Source organism: Protopterus annectens, chromosome 8.part0 (genome assembly GCF_019279795.1).
Source record: "Protopterus annectens isolate FY-2018-M chromosome 8.part0, PAN1.0, whole genome shotgun sequence".
Lineage (NCBI taxonomy): Eukaryota > Metazoa > Chordata > Ceratodontiformes > Protopteridae > Protopterus > Protopterus annectens.
In genome coordinates, this window is record NC_056741.1 from 1,975,528,613 (window position 1) to 1,975,545,680 (window position 17,068).

At 38.9% G+C, this 17,068-nt stretch overlaps 1 protein-coding gene across 4 annotated transcripts in view; it reads right to left on the bottom strand.

Moving 5' to 3' along the window:
* PRMT7 (protein arginine methyltransferase 7) overlaps positions 1–17,068 on the bottom strand; it is an 843,610-nt gene that overhangs the window by 48,497 nt on the left and 778,045 nt on the right. For all 4 annotated transcript variants that reach the window (XM_044081516.1, XM_044081514.1, XM_044081513.1 and 1 more), the window contains one exon: positions 7,369–7,465. In XM_044081516.1, coding sequence (XP_043937451.1) covers positions 7,369–7,465 — 97 coding nt within the window. The remainder of the gene's footprint in view (positions 1–7,368; positions 7,466–17,068) is intronic.

Sequence of the window (17,068 nt, forward strand, 5' to 3'; positions counted from 1 at the left end):
AGATTGAAGTGTAGGGATGGTGTGGTGGGGAGAAGTTTAGTTTGAATAGTAAGGATGGGGTTGGAAGGAAAAAGTTCAGGGGAAATGAGTGTGTAGGATGGGGTGGGAGAATGGAGATATGGGCTTGTGGCATTGGGGTAAGGTATATGGTGTGTGCTGGACAGGTATGTAAGATAGGTAAGACAGCTGAGAGAGATAAGAAGTCTAGTTGGTATGATAGTAAGTGATGAGAGGGAGGGCACTGTGTTTAACAGGTGGTGTAGTGATAGGTTTGGAAGTGGGTGGAGAATGGTAAGAGGTTTGTGTGTGATTACAAGAGGGGGGAGGAGTTAGTGTGGCTATAACAGTACAGGTAGTGGTGGTGGGTGAGATTTGGGTGCACAGGAGCAGAGCGAGTCCGAAGGGCGAACAGAGAGGGATGAGCCGAGAGAAGTGAAAATCCCCACCAAAAACAATCAGTGAGCTGACCCTTTGGGAAGGAATAGTGCAAACAACTGCAGGCTGGGTGAGTGAGTTTATGTAAGATGCATTGATAGAAACAGTCAGGAAGGGGAATAAAGAAAGCCAAAAAGTTGAACTATAAAAATTGTAAGGGTGATGGGAGTAATTAGAAAGGGCTGAAATACGGAGTATGGCTAACTATTATGGGTAGATCTTGCCACCTAGTGGAGAAATGTAATATTAATTTAATTAGCTTGTAACTGTGGTCAGGTAGAAAGTATTATGTCAGGGAGAGGGAGGGATGGCTACGGACTACAGTATGCTGTTATTGTGAACTCTGCGGGTACAGAACTTTTAAAACACTGAATAGTTAAGTTAGACACTAGTAGATATTTTTACCTACATGTTGAATCCTTTTCTCAGGGGAGAGCACACTTTAGTCTGCGCTGTAGGTTTCTTGGGTAGAAGCATTTCAGGGACATCTTCTTTAGGAGGGTGGAGATAGTTGGTTAAAGATGAAGTAAAGTTTGGGGAGCACCAGAGGTTGGAGGACGAGGGTAGCAGCAAGCGGCAAGCGATACCGAGCATCCTTACTGCAGGACTGTCCGAGGAGTTGGCATCAGCTTGCTTTGAAACTAAGTTTCCTAAACTGAAATCTTGGAAAGAGACAATTGGTTAGATTTGTGAATATCCTTTGTCTTATCTAGGGAGAATCTGAACAGTCTATGCATATCCAGGGAATGTAGAATTCTCTCTCTCCCCCTTGTTTTCTGGATTAAGGAAGAAAGTGTTAAGATTTATGGCCTGACAGAGAGAAAGTTCATTTATTATTTTAGGCATGAACCAGTGACTGGCCCATAAAGCCACTCTGTCCTTATGAAAAAATGAGGAAAGGGGGTGCTATAAAGGCCTGTAGTTCAGAAACTCATCTGACAGAGGTGAGAGATACCAGAAAAGTATTTTTTCCAAGTACAGAATTTGAGAGAGTCAGATGCTGTTGGTTGGAAAGGAGGGAGAATGAACTTTTACAGCACAAAAAGTTGTGGTCCCAAGCAAGGGGGATTGCTTGCCTTGGAGGTTTCTGGTGGAGTACACCTTTTAAGAATTGTTTTACCTCTAGCCTGGCCAGGAGCAAAGGGTCCCAGAGGTAGGCACGCAGATATGACTGAAATGTATGCATCTATAATAGAGAAGTATGCAAGGCTATACTGCAACAGCTCGTACAAATAAGAAAAAAACACTGAGCTATTAGCCTAAAGTGGGTCCTAATATTTAGGCTGACACCATATAGTAAATCTTTTCCATTTTATCTTGTAACATTTTCTGGTATTAGTTTTGTTGCCTTCTGGAAAATCTTAAGCATGTCCTCAGAAAACTGGTGTCTAAAAGGGATCAGAATCCTGTCATCCATAATGTCAGGCTTAGGGGATGACAGGTTGGAAATGAAGCAGTGAGCCTTAGCCCAGTGTGGGCAAATGCACTGTGGAGAGAAGTTTCTAGTGATGGCACTTGCCTAGGTGGAACAGAATGTGGAATCAGTGCTGTCTTGGCCAGTAGGGAGTCACCAGTAAGATCTTTAGATTATCAATAAAACCTTGGGAAGACGAGGAAGTGGAGGGAAGGCATAAAAGAACCTCCCTCTCCTGGGAAAGAGCATAGCTTCGATTTCCAAGCTTGTGGACTGTAGGTCCTGGTGCAAAAGAGTGGAAGCCATCTGTTGTCAATGGAGGTAAAAAGATCCATCTGTGGCAGCCCCCATTTGTGGACTATTGTCTAGAAAGGGCTCTCTATTCAGCATCCATTCATGGGATCTTCTCTTGATCTGTTTAGAAAGTCTGCAAGAACACTGTCCTGTAAAGGAATATAAATTGCTTGGAGGAAGAAGTTTGCTTTTGTGACCTGCTCCCATGGCAAAAGGTCTAGTCTGCACAGTTAGTAAGATCTGGTTCCCTAGGTTGTTTATGTACCATGAGTGTTGTGTTTGTCTGTGAACACTCTTTAAGGGCCCTCGTTTCCAAGAATGGGAAGAGATCTGTAGGGCATGTATTACTGCCTTCATCTCCTTCAGATTGATGTACTATGATCTTAAGATTTTTAGGTTATTTCCCTTGAACATTCAAGGTTGCCTGTCCATGCACTCTCATGCAACTGTCTGCAGGTCCTGTTGTGGTGTCTGTGGTTTGAAGGGAAGACCTGGGTTTTCCTTTATCTGCGATATCCATCACAGTATTTCCTTCTTTAGGCAAGGCAAGAGAGGTACGTGTGTGTCCAGGGGATGAGAATAATGGGACCAGGTGGATTTCAGGTACCAGTTGATCTTCTTCATACAGACTCTGGCAAAGGGTACCATTGGGATGGTTGCTGCCATAAATCCCATTACACTGAGTATCTCCCCTTGCAGTACAGGACTGAAGAGAAAAGGAGGTAAATGGTTAGGCTTTGCAGTACATCTGGAGGAAGGAAGGCCTGTATGAGTTCGGTGTCTAGTCTGCATTTCACTTCTGACTTTTTCAGATTGATTGATTGTGAAACCCAGATCCTGAAGTAGAGCTATGGTAAAATATGAGTTGAGTCAACAGTACCTGTTGAGAAGAAGCCTGTATTAACAGATCATCCAAACAAGGAAATATCTGGATTCCCTGTGTCCTGCAATAAGTTATTACAGGGCAAGGCACTTTGAAGACTCTTGGGGAGCTGCAGACAGTCTAAAAGGCAAAGCAGAGAACTGAAAGTGTGATGAGCCAGTATAAAACCTCAGAAATGTTGTATATGCCGGATAAATCTGAATGTGAAGGTAGGCATTCTTTAGGTCCAAAGACACCAGGAAGGCTGTCAGAAGAATGAATGGCAGCAGAGTTTGCAGGGGCAACACCCTGAAGTATGGAACCGGGAGAAAGGTGTTGACAGATCCAGAATAGTCTCCTTTTCTTGGGATGGGGAATAGTCTGGAAGAGCTCCCTTTTGTCTACATATTGTGGAGGCACTGGGTGTATTGTGCCAAGCTCTTAGAAATATTTGAATGATGGAATACAAAATCTGTATCTGATTTTGTGGCAGAGGAGGATGCCAGTGAAGGGAGGAACTACCTTCCAGGTCATTCTGTATCCCTTTTGGATGACTGTAAGCACCCATTTGTCTGAAGTGATGAGTAGCCAATTTTTCAGGGATGAGATGAGCCTTTTGGCTAGGGGAAGGGGTGGACCGGTGGGTTGAAGGCGCAGAAGGTAGTTAGGTGGATTTGTCTCGATAAGAATGCCTCCCACATCTGCAGTCCTTGTGTGGTCTGGCCTGAAATTTTCCTAGGTATTTACCTGGCCTTATGAAAAAGCCTGGAATACCTGCAAGCAAAGAAAGTGGGTTTTGCGAAGTAATTCCTTCAGTATCTTGGCAAGAAGTAATAAAGTTCTGTCTCCAGTCCATCATAACTTTACCTTGTTCTTGCAATTGTTTGAAAAGACTGGCAGCATCCAGACCAAACAAAAGGTCCTTGTTTAAAATGAGACTCTAGGAGTTTGCCTTAATACCTTCTGAAAGGGGCTGACAGTGTAACCATGCATACCTCATGATCACAAAACCTGTAGAGGCTGCCCTGTAGAAAGCTTCTACTGCATCATAGCTGCATTTAATGTTGTGCCTAGATACTTGGGCAGCCTGAGCTACCAAAGACAAAGCCTGCCGTTTATTGGTAGGTTCCTCAGTGGAAGACAAAGTTTTATTTAAATTAGTTAGAACAGACAATAGGTATTTAGTCAGGGAGTCTGATAATGCAGGGCTCTAAAGGCCACACTGGAGGACATATAACCAATTTTCCCAATTTGTCCACTGACTTACTGTCTATCTGAAGGAAGAGCATTGGCAGCAGGTAGTAACTTGGAGGGCTTATCTGTGGACATGGAGAACATAGAGGGGTCTGCCACAGCCTTTTTGTACAGAAGTTTCAAGTCCTCAGGTATCCTATAAAACCAGTCAGGCCTTTTCACACCTGGTGGTTGAGAGTCTGATGCAATAGAAGTGGATGCAAAAGCTTTGGACAGGAGCAAGGGTGCCCACTTCCAAGAGGCTACAGTATTTCTGTTGAACTTCAGAAATCTGTTTAGATTCCAGTTCAGAACACTTCATCATATTAGCAATTGTTTCCCTAAATGAAGCTTCCTCAACGGGGGTGTCAGGAGAAAGGGAATCAATATCATCTGAGGCCAGTTGGTTTGGCAAATGGATTTGGGATGAACAGACTAAAGAATGCTCATTGGGGTCTGAGTAATACTCCTTATCTTCAGAATTGTCTATCTCTTTTGTGGAATGGAAGGAGAAACAGTAGTAGTAGTTATAGCCCCTGCAAAGGATGACGGCCTGAGTGCCATTATGGTCGTAAATAGACTCTGTGAAAAATCCAACCACTCCTTTTCTTTCAATGTCTGAGAAAAGGAACATTTTTAGTTTTGTTGTTTCTTTTTTTATAAGTGTGAAGTCCAATTTACCTAAATGTGGAAACTCCGACCCCTGACGAGCCTCTATGAGTGATCCAGGAATTTCCTCTCCAGTGAGGATCTACTGTACAACATTAGGTTCTTCAGTAATTATTAAGCATTGTTTCCCCCTTCTCACCATTATTGACAGCTACAGTCATTTCAGATGGGCGAACCTCAGACACCATACCAGCCTCTGGTGGGGTTTTGGTAATGGGAGCCCAAGCATGTGTAAAGTATAGGTTCTGAGACCTCTGCAGGTATGTCCAAATCCAACTGAGCAGCCATGATATCAGGCCTAGGACTCTCAAACTTTTTTTCTTTTGAATGAGTGGAAGGTCAGGAGTGGAAAGGTCTGCTATCTTTGCTCGGGAGAGGTGCTTAATGCATTGAAATTCCAAGTAGGAATCAAGAGACAAAATTGAGTTCTTTGCGTCTTAGGAAAAAAGGACAGACTGTGCAATTTTTGTACTCATGGTCTGCATGCACCCAAGTAGAAATTGGCAGTGGGGTATTGGTTCTTGTAGGAAATCTTACTCACACTTTCCCTTCCTAGCCAACATCTAATAGAGAAACAAACAGCAATACAACTGAGGAAAAATACATGAAAGTTCCTCAGCGATGACTTAGCTGCATCAGTGAAGGCCAAAAGTGCCAATGACCACTTAGAAAAATGCATAGTGCTTCTGACCCATACCACAGTAAAGTATCATAGGAAATTCAAAAATAAACCACCCTAGTTAACTATTACCATAAATAAACTCTACCAAAAAAAAAAAAAAGAAACTGTTTAAATTATATAACAGATCCAAACACCTTCTTCTTAAGGAAGATATCAAAAGCGTTAAAGTAAAAAATGAAAACAGTATCAGTTCCACTAAAGGAGCACATGAACTTAGGATGGCCTCTTAGGGCAAAGATCACTATAAATCCTCCTTTAGCCATGTTAGAAAACTCAGATACAATACCTTAAATTGCTCTAATGTTCCTCATACTGACACCTTCTATTTTGACCTGACCAATACAATATCAACATACTTGCTATCAAATTTAGTGCCAACTTCACCCTGAGACTTCTAGCCAAAGCTCTACAACTGTTAGTCCCTAACTATCTCTAAAGATCTTTTACTGAAAGTATTATCCAAAACTAAAAATATTTCTTCCATGAACTGACAATCTAGTTGGTTGCTTAATTAAGTGTTAAACAAGCCCTTGCAAACCCACTCCTTAAACTGTTCATCCTTTGCTTAGCTGCTGGTTTTGTCCCTATTGAGTGGTGATGACATCCATAAGGGTGGCCTTACAATCTACCCAGGTAATTACACACTTATCAGTCTTACAAGCCTCATATGCAAAGTCACAGAATGTACTATAACTGACCACACAAACTATGATAGCAAGAATTTTATTAGACTTGACCTCCAGCAGTTCAGCTTTGTGAAAAGTACAGCCCTTCTACTGAATCTGTAAACTTCTTTGAAAGTGTTACAGAGGCTGTATACAGTGGCCATGCAGTAATACACATGGCATAGCTTGACCTTGCCAAGCCCTTTGACACGGTTTCCAATGCTGGCATCATACAGAAGCTAAATACTTTAAAGATAAGCCCATATATAGGAAGATGGATAAACAAACTGGCTGAAAGACAGAACTCACACAGCAAGAACTGCAGGTGCCTCCTTAGAAAGTATGAAAATGACAAGTGGTGCCCCTCAGGGCTCAGTGATGACACTTTTCCTCTTTGGCCTTTACTTCTCAGATCTTTAAGCAGACAGCCAAGAATGTTGGCTAATCAAGCCTGCAGGTGACTACAAACTTAGGGGCTGTTAAGTCACCCCACGACACCCAAACCCTTCAGAATGAACTTTCCCCTAATAAACACTTGCTGTAATAAAAATGGTCTCAAATGAAATGCTAAAAAGTGTAGTATTATCACTTTTACTAGAAAAACCCTCCCCTCATCATACTATACAAACAAACCATTACAAAAATTAAATGTTGTATGGGGGCCTAGGAACTTGGGTTAATAATTCTCTGCCTTTCAAATATCATTTGACAAAGGTTGTCAAGAAATCCTTTTATTTAGCACAGCTAATTGCCAAAGCAATATATTCAAGGACTAAAGAGGTAATCATTATCTTACTCTCAAGCACTAATCAGACCAACTGCTGAGTACACTGCCCCTTTGGGATGCATCTCATTAAACATATCAACCAATTAGAAAAAGTGCAGAAAAAGATCACAGGACTAAAATCCCTGAGCTATCAAGAAAGTCTGGTTGCCTCATCTCCAGTCATAAAACCAGTACCCGTTCCCTATTATCTGCCTCAACAATGTGAAATATGTAGTACTCTGACCCTGAAAAATGTTTGATGTACTTTCTGTCCTCAGAATAAATATGTTATATCAGCAAATAGAGGAATATATAATCAGTTTTTTGAAACAACTGTGACAGGAGTACCTTTTCTGATGGTAGCTTCAGGAGTCCTTTGCTTACTGTGATATCATCGGTGAGGTGATAGTCCATCCACAGCACAACTCCATGAGCTTTCCCAGGCCTACAGACAAAATGAAGAGAAAATCAGTCATTATTTAAACAAAATGAAACGTACACTAACTCACTATGGTCAACCAACTGGCATCAAATGTGTGGAGTACTCAACTGGTACATCACACAGATATGTATATGTTGTGCTCAACAGCTGTAGAAACAGATTAAGTAAGGCACAGCAAACTTACCTTTCCCCAGCCACAAACTGAGGGTCCTACTGAGTGATTCTCCAAGTATTCTCAAGTCCAGCTGACAAGTAAGAATCCAATCCCTCCTTGTGTGTTATGATTCTTCTCCAGGGTCTTGTCCAAGTGAGGAGTGCATGGAATAGCCCCAAAGGAAGCTATTCAGAGACATCTTAATTAAGATGATCAAACTGCCTTAGCTGATTCGATCTGATCAGTATTTCCAGGCAAGCTGAAGCATACATTCCAATCTTTCCAGCATGCTCTGAATTTACCACAGAGTCTCCTCCATGTAAGCAAGTGTGCTGATCACCTTCAACAAAAGTTAACCAGGGAAATCTTAATATAGCCAAAGCACCTCGTTTGGCTTCTCCAAGTGAAGGAGAATCAATTCTATTTTTAGGTTTTCCTGGACCTCTGAGCTTATCCCACACTCATATGGTATAAGCCCAGTGATCCAAAACAAACACACACACACACACTTCTACGGTTTGAACCTGTGATCTCATGCATATATTGTTTGGTACAGATTACACAGAAAATGTATATAATGTGAATACAACTGCAAAGCATATATGGAAAAAGCAGAAAGGTAGCCTATGTATAAGCTTTGAAATGGTGGGGGGTGGCCTAATGGTTAAGGTGTTTGCCTTACAAACACAAGGTGCAGGGTTTGAGTCTCACAAGGGATAACTGGCTAAGCTTAAAATGGCTCGCAAGGGCACTTAGCTTAGAACTAACCTATGAAATAACTAGTGCAGGAAAGGTAATAGAATGGGATGAGGCCAAGAAGACATTTAGATTTCAGGCTAGAGACTGCCTTCCCTACCAGGGATTGAAATCAGAGTACAGGCAAAGAGAAGAGATAAGGGAAACCCAAGTGAAAAACCTGCTCTGGTAGACAGTTTTTAGTTGAATCTAGAACATAAACTATTGTTAAAAAACACAATTAGTAGAGTATATAAACACTACATGATAGCTATAAGAATCAGAAGAGGTTTGAAAAAAACTAGGAAGAGACACTGGAAAAGCAATTTACAAAAGAACAATAGGAGGACATATGTATGGCTCCCAAGTATGCAACAAAATCCAGAAGGTTTAGGATCTTTGCTTGGAAGTGTTTGCATAGGTATTTTTATACCCCAAGCAGACTTCAAATAATTTTTCCTCAGGTAAACAGCAAATGTTAGAAGTGTGATGGAGAAAAAACAGGTAATGGAGAACATATATTCTAGAAGTGTCATGAGTTGGCAGACATTAAGAGCAGTCTGTCAGAAATATTGAGTGAGCAAATGGGTGTAACTAAGGAAAGGATTCTTTTGAGCTGGGATACAGTATCTGAATTGCCTAGACACTGTAAAGCCTTATAAAGTTTAATTCTGTTGGCTCCCAAAAAAGCAACTAGTAGGAAATGGAAATCAAATCCTAAACCAACTGTATTTGAAGTATTGAATATTATAAAAGATAAAAGAACTGGAAGAGGGATCCTTAGAAAAGGAAAAGCGCCAATTACATAGAAAGAAATGGAAACTGGGGGAACAATACATGCAGACTAATGTTCAGAAGGCATGAGGTTTAATGGAAAGCAGAAGGTCAGCAATTTTATGTAATGCTGGACAGATGACAGTTACAAATAAAATATGTGTGATGTATAATGTATGCAAATGGAAAAATATTAATATAGTTTGTTTTCTTTTCTGTTAATGTTTGTTTGCTCATTTCTTAAACAGTAATTTTATAAAGGTGTTTAATAAAGGCTTAGATAGAAAAATATTTGATTTCAATATTCAATAAATAAAAGCCATATGGATTAAAAGAAAACACTTATTTAAATTAACATATTTTAAATACAAGGACTGGATTTCTTTAAGTGATTTGCACATAAAAATGATAGTTCGCAATGACTGGTGGAGGAAATGTTTAAACTTGTACTTAACATGTTTAACAATTATGGTGATTTTTATAAATGAAAAGGTGATCTGTGATGGTACATATGTAAAGTGAACAAAATAGTATATTTTTATTCTGCAAAGGTGATTTTTTTTATACTGAAGAGAAAGAAGTAGAGAAATACTATCATAAAGACCTGTAAAAGTGGTGAGGGACTGTTTCCTACTAAGGTCATTCACCACTTCCCAGATAGCTTGTCGAAGGGCAATATCCCACAAGAAACAGGCATCCAGGATCTTGTTCCCGGGATTCGTTTTCAAGGACAACCTCAGCATGGTATGCCTGAATCTGTGATCCTACTTAATGCATCATCTAAATCAAAACTATATAGGGAAACATGGTATTGCAATATGAATATCACACACATGGACTTGTAAAAGTCTTCCTTTAGCCCAAAAGGTCATTGAACTTAACCAGAACCTTTCTAATAAAATGAGACTGGAATTATGGGAGGTGAGATGAATACGTGAGGGTCCTGAGTCCATGCTCTCTAACCACACCTGCCCAAAGCGATTCACTCAAAATCCAGTGGCAAAATGCTGTGGTCTCTGGCACCTATGCTTTATTTAACAGCTCACAAAGAAGTCAGAAGTGGAAGACTAAGAATGTGCTCCTCCCACTCAGGTAGCAATCTGCAGAGGGTGTTGGCTTCTTGAGCGACTAAAAAACCACAATCAGGGTGCCTCCCAAGCTCCCCTGATAGTACCATGAATGACCAGCTAGAGAGGCGAAGTTACCCATAGCTCATCAGTCTTTATCCCCAGACTCTTCCAGGCATTTCTGAGTCGAAGGGATAGGGACGCAAGGCCTGTCCACACTGTTTTTTAATAAAAATGACAGCATCCTCAAAGTAGGGCTCATTAATTGGAGAAGTGGATGGAGAAATGGATGTGTCTATCTCAGAGACAGTAGCCTAATCTACAAACTGGTGGGGGATCAAGAACTGTTGCTCGAATGGGTGCTACTGACAGGCAGTGCATATTTGAGAGAAATCTGCATCAGGTTTGGCAAAAGCTTCAAATTAAATCCTTTTGCTGGTGTGCTCCCATACTTGAGGATTCAAGTTTCCTACAATATCTGCTTTATGTCCATTTGTATTCCCTGATAAAATTATAAGGTTGATTATGAGGATTTAAGAGGGATTGGAGGCAAAATTTAAAGTGGGTGGGGTCCTCTTTGATAACTTCTGCTTGAGCAGAGAAACCAGGCAGGGGTGCCCACTTTCCCCTTTGTTATTTGCTTTATATTTAGAACCAATGACAAAGAAAATAAGGGACTAAGAAATTCAAGGATATAAATGGTATGGTAGTCATGAAAAGCTGGCTGTATTTTCAGATTATATTATTTTATACCTGACAAAACCAGAAAAGGACATTATAGTGTTGTGGTATATTTTGAGTCCTTTCAAAATTTTAGAATACAAAATTAATGAGGCTAAAACAAAGGCAGTAAATTATGTACCCCCACACAAATTCACTCACCAATATCCATATTTATGAGGACATGATAAAATGAAGTATTTAGGAGTATGGAGTAAAATGATTCCAGTGTGGCAGCTAAGGATATGTGGGAAGAGACTAAAGAGAGAGTACAAAACTGAGAAAAATGGAAGCTCTGTTATATGGATATGAATAGTAAACTACAAGCAGTTAAATGTTTTAGTCCCTTTTGTCTTGCACACAGATCAGGCATATTTTTATCAACCAGAGGAAAAGTTGTGGATAACAATAAAGAGCTGAAGGAGTTTATCTGGGAGGAGAAGACAGGAACAGTCAAGCAGGATAAGCTAGTTCTTCCAACAGAACAAGGCGGATTGGGATTACTTGAATTGAAAGAGTATTTCAGAGCAACACAGAACAAGCCGAAAACTATAATTCAAAGTGGAAAGGAATGATGATGAAACAGGGGGAAGCTTGGGAAACGAGGAGAGACTGGGATTTTGGATGCAGACATTTAAAGAGAATAATAATACAAAATGTTACAGTCAAAGTAGCAGAAAGTATTCTAAGAACTAAGCATACCTAGGAATACAGAAACATTCTGCTGATATGGATGACTGCAATTAGGGATACAGATAATAGGCAGGAGGGGGCTGGGATTTATTGGAGAAAACTGGCAAAGGAACCAAGGTATTGGGCAGCAAATAACTAGCTTGGGAAAGGTAATAGAATGGGAATACACCAAGAATTTATTTGGACTGCTGGTTATAGTTTGCCCTCCCTAACAAGGATTGACAGAGTATAGGCAAAGACAAAGAAATTGGGGGGGGGGGGGTCGGCCTAAATGGAAGACCAACATTGGTAGAGTTTTTAGCGGAATCTAGAACAGAAGCTGCTGTTAAAAAAGGAATAATTAGTAGAACATATAAAATGTTGCAGGATAAGTGTCAGAATCAATAAGAGGAGATTAGAAAGAATTGGAAAGAGAGATTGGATAAGCAATTCACAAAGAAACTATGGGGGAATATATGTAGGTCTCCCAAATATGCAACAAAATCTAGAAGATTTAGCATCTTTGCTTGGAAATGTTTACATATGTATTTTTATACCTCAAGTAGACTCCAGAGAATTTTTCTTCAGGTAAACAGCAAATGTTGGAGGTGTGATGGGGAAGAAAGAGGTAATTGGAAACCTATTTTCTGGGAGTATAATGAGTTGGCAGACTTTAAAGATTCCCTTCAGACAACTCCGTCACAGATGATGGGTGAGCAAATTGATGTAACTGGGAAATGATTTTTCTGAGCTATGATACAGAATCTGAATTGCCTAGACATACAGCACTAAGGTCTTGCTGAGTTTGTCAAAAAAAGCAATTACTAGAAAATGGAAATCCAAGTCTAAACCAGCGGTACTAGAAGTGAATATAGTAATAGACATAAAACAACTGAAATTGGGATCTTTAGAAAAGGTTAGGAGGAAATTACATAGGAAAATGGGAATTGTGGGCACAGTACATATATGGGAGGAATGACATTTTTATCCGCTAATTCCTTGTGGTGTCCATTCTACATGGTTGGAGTTTGTTGTCTTAAAATAAGGCAGAACTTGAATGAGCTATGTAATGTTTGACTGGCAATGATTGGGTAGATTACAAGTGATGTATAATGTTTGCAACTAAAATTATGTCAATATGGTTTGTGATGCAAAATGCTTGAAACAGCAATTGTGTTAATATGGTTCGTTTCCATTTGTATAAATGTATGATTGCCTATGTCATAAGTGATAATTTAATAAAGATGTTTCTTGTTTAAAAACAAATCTGTGATGTCAGGTGTTTCAGATGTTAGCCCTGATGTAAGACGATATATAACTCCCATCTCAACTAAAACCTGCTGGCTCAAGTAGGTATAGGAAGCCATCAGAGGAGCAGAATCCTCAGTTTCAAGTACTACACCAAAGGGCGCCAGCCAATCACCAGAAGACAGGGCTGCATATGAACATCATGATACACCTTACAGGATAGGAAGAGAGAGAGAGAGACAAAGTACATTGGTTCTAATCCCCTCATCCTCAATGGCTTTGGCTCGAGCCCTCACAAACCTAGTTAAGATACACTTCCTGCAGGGTAAGGGGGTGTTTGAACACTGAACTTATCTTGATAAGTATGGCTTCAACCTGTCCTCTGAATGTTTATCCTTGTGACAGTGCTGTGAGTTATACAAACAGCTGTGAAGAATATCTTCCTATATCTCTTCATGTGAAGAGTTCTCGACTGTCACCACTTGTTTGGGCATGAAGTATGCAAACAACTTCTCCCTTCTTTACTTTTGAGAGTAGAAAGATTAATCCTCTAACACATTTGGTTGTTTTTACTACTGTGCTATTATCAGAGACAGCACAGGTAAAGCTAGTGCTAGTCAAGACTGAAAAAATGAAGGACACAGACACTTTATATAAGTAAAAAGGTGGTTTGCCATGCAAATGCATGTTCAGACATACAAATGCAACTTTGCAAATGAAAGCTAAGAAAGATCTGAACTGAGAGAGCTGGAAAAATGGATGTCAATCTGAGGGTTCTGCTATGAGAATCTGACACCAGATTTTTTGTATCTCAGCATAGCAACCCTAATATAGGAAAAGCTACCTATTTATATCTCAACTGAACAGCTGTAAAACATTTAAAGAAGGGAGAAAACATAAAAAAAAATCACAATGTAGTCTCCTTTTTTTCCTTCTTTTTTCATGGAACAGTTATTTGTACGTTGAGAATTCTAAATGGCAGTGGAAGCTACATCAAGATGCTCAGATTACAGACTTGTTGGACTTTATATCCTGCAGCCTCAGTTATCAACCCTAAGCAACTGGAAATAGCATCTACCATTTATTTTTCCTTCCTTGTGAAACTGCAATACTGTTTTGTAAGTGAAATTAGAAAGGTTATTCTTACAGCACTGGAGTGACTACTGCTACCTACTCATTTGAGGAGACAGATTGACTGGTCATCAGCTATTACAGCAATGTTGGTTGACTCATTAAGAGTGTGATTAGTAACCAAGGTCTAGGTATCCGAGTAGCAGCCTGACTGACGGTACCATAATGATTATCGTCACTGGAGAGGTCTCGGAAGCCACTCTGAGGAAATCTTGCAATCATATAAAGGTTTGTAAAATAATTTTGTTAAATGGTTACATCTAAGTTACCGCTGGTAAGATTACACTAAAGCACAAAGGGCTTAGGCATAGGTGGGTGAAATCCTGGGGAGTCAGTAATTGTAACCCTATTTGTAGCTGGATGAGTAGAGCCTACATGGGTGTGACAACTGTCAGTCATAAACTAAGGCATAAATCTGCAGTTGCATAACCACATAAGGCCAATCTCCCCTTGTGTTTATATTTAGGTAGCACTGGTGAGGATTTGGGCTCTGTAACTGTATTCATACTTTGCTAACTGTGTTAGTTAGTTAGTTAGTTAGTTAGTTAGTTAGTTAGTTAGTTAGTTAGTTAGTTAGTTAGTTAGTTAGTTCCACAAGGCCAATGACCTCTTTTCAGGGGGAGACCGGAGGTGGTATCTGTATGAACTAGGGGAAATTTGGCCTGGGCACTATGGAGCTTTCCCTACTTTTCACTGTTATGAGTGGGACCCACATTTCCATTCCAGGTGTAGGGGCAGCCCAGAGAAACAAGGAGGAAGGTGGAGAGAAAAGGATACAATGAGTGGTGAAAGAAATGAAGGAGAAGGCAAATATTGCGACTAGACAATGTGTGTAGGATTCTGAGGAAATGTTTCAAAGAAACCTGTATGATGGAGATAAGTCAGCAAATGATGGATGTACAATTACAACCCTCCAGTCAGGAGTGCTGCAGTATGACTTACTTAAAGAAATTGTGTTGTAGAGTGAGCCAGAAAATGAAGGAGATGTTTCCTGGGGGGACATTATGGATAAAACACAAAAGGAGGACACAGAGACGATCCTGAAGAATAGTGGTGAGAGGAAAAAGAAAACAAACATAGAAAGTAAAAGAAGGCAAAAGTGGAATAGCAGAAAAGAAGGCAGAAGAAACTGAAAAACGGACGTATGTGGGGTAAGGATTTAAAGTAAAGAAGACAAAGAAATTGACAGGTATGAAATGTGGGACAATTTAATAGCTCCTTTGGGTGTAAAAGCACATGAAGTAAGAGCACTTATTAATAACCAAGACACATTTTTTGTGACATTATATTTCAGACCAAAACACAGGTTATGGCTCTGAGAATTAATAATCTGTAGTCAGCAAATATGGAAAGAAAATAAAACAAAATGACAGTGGAATAAGACACAATCAAAGGAACCGTAAAACTTCAATTTAATTTGAATTAAAATAATGTGTTGAATACACAAAAATGGTCTGATGAAGCTTACTGAGAAAGCACTTAACAGTGTTTTCAGTGTTCAGCGCATTATTTTAATTCAAATTAAATTTAAGTTTTGTGGTTCCTTTGACTGTATCTTATTCCGCTGTCATTTTGTTTTATTATATTTGAGAGTGTTTTTTTTTTAAATGGTAAAGTTTCTGGGAGAATATGAAAAAAAAGAAAGACTGTAACCCATGGAATCTTTGTGTGATAAAAGCATTTAAAAAGGAAACAAAAAAGAAAATTCATGTATATTTTCAAAGTTTATGACAAATGGGGTTTATGGACTGGTAGCTTTGATTGCAATATTGTGTTAAAAATAGAAAGAGAAAGAATGATACATATACCAAAAGCATGATAAATGTGGAGGGAAGCATGGGTGTTGTATAACAGTGAAGATAACCCAAAACATGTTTTATATGGAAAGAAGGACATCTGGTAAGTAACTGTGACAAAAAAAAATGTTATACTCGTGGGAAATGGGAAATGATGCAAAAATATGAATTGAAATGTTATAAATGTAACAAACTTGGACATTTATGGATGGATTGTAAACATGAAAATAAGAGTACGGAAAAAGGAGAAGAAAATGAACAAAGAGAATACATTTCAGAATAAGTAGAAATTAGATGAGGAAAAAATAGTAAAAAGGACAAAGAAGAAGGTTCTGAAATAAGTAGTGAAGACCACAATCTGGGAACCAGTAAAAGGAAATAAAAGTTCTATTAGTAAAAGGGTAAAAGACTGAAAAAATTTAAAGGTACAAGTACAAATGAACAAAAAGGAAATGGATGAAAAATAATATATACAGCTAAAGACTGGGGCTTGGTATAATGGTTAATATGTATGACTCACAGACACAAGGTACAGTATATGATTCTCACTTTTGGGAAGGAAATTGGCTAGGCTTAGAATGGCCTATTAAGAAAACTAGCCTAGTGATTAGCTATGAACTTATAAAACCATGAATCTAAGGAAAAAGAAAAAATATTAGATGTAACTTTAGCAACAATGAGAAGATTAACCATTGTATTTAAAATGGAAAGAACAAGTATACAGAATTATAACATTATATGCTTATGTTAATTGTAAAGAAAGGAAAAGCTTATTTCATCAGATTTTAGACTATATAGTAATAAATATTATAATAGGAGACTTTAATTGTGATTTAAGAGGCAAACATAAAAAATGAAATGATGCAAGAAAAATGTTAGAAACTATAACGTGGCATGTTAAAACTTTGGGACAAAAATTCATGGACATTCAAAAGTACGTACAGAAGTGAAATAGATTATTTTATAGTAGTTATAGGGAAGGCGAGGTAGATGAAACAGGATTTTTTGGCCACCTTGTAATATGACTAAAGATGAAGGAAAACAAGGAATATGTAAAAAATAAGCAAAAGAATAAAAAGGATAAATGAGACAGCATGGAATGAAGAAAGAGAGATTAGTAATATAGTTACAGAAAGATTACATTACTATGAGAACATGTTATAAAAATTGGTCTGAATGGCGGATGATATTAAAAGGAAAAATATACATTTTTTTTACAGTTGCAATATGATGTGAGAAAAGTAAAGCAAGAAAAACAAAAAACAATGAAGCATTGGAAGATTTAGAACAATGACAAAGTACTTTGGCA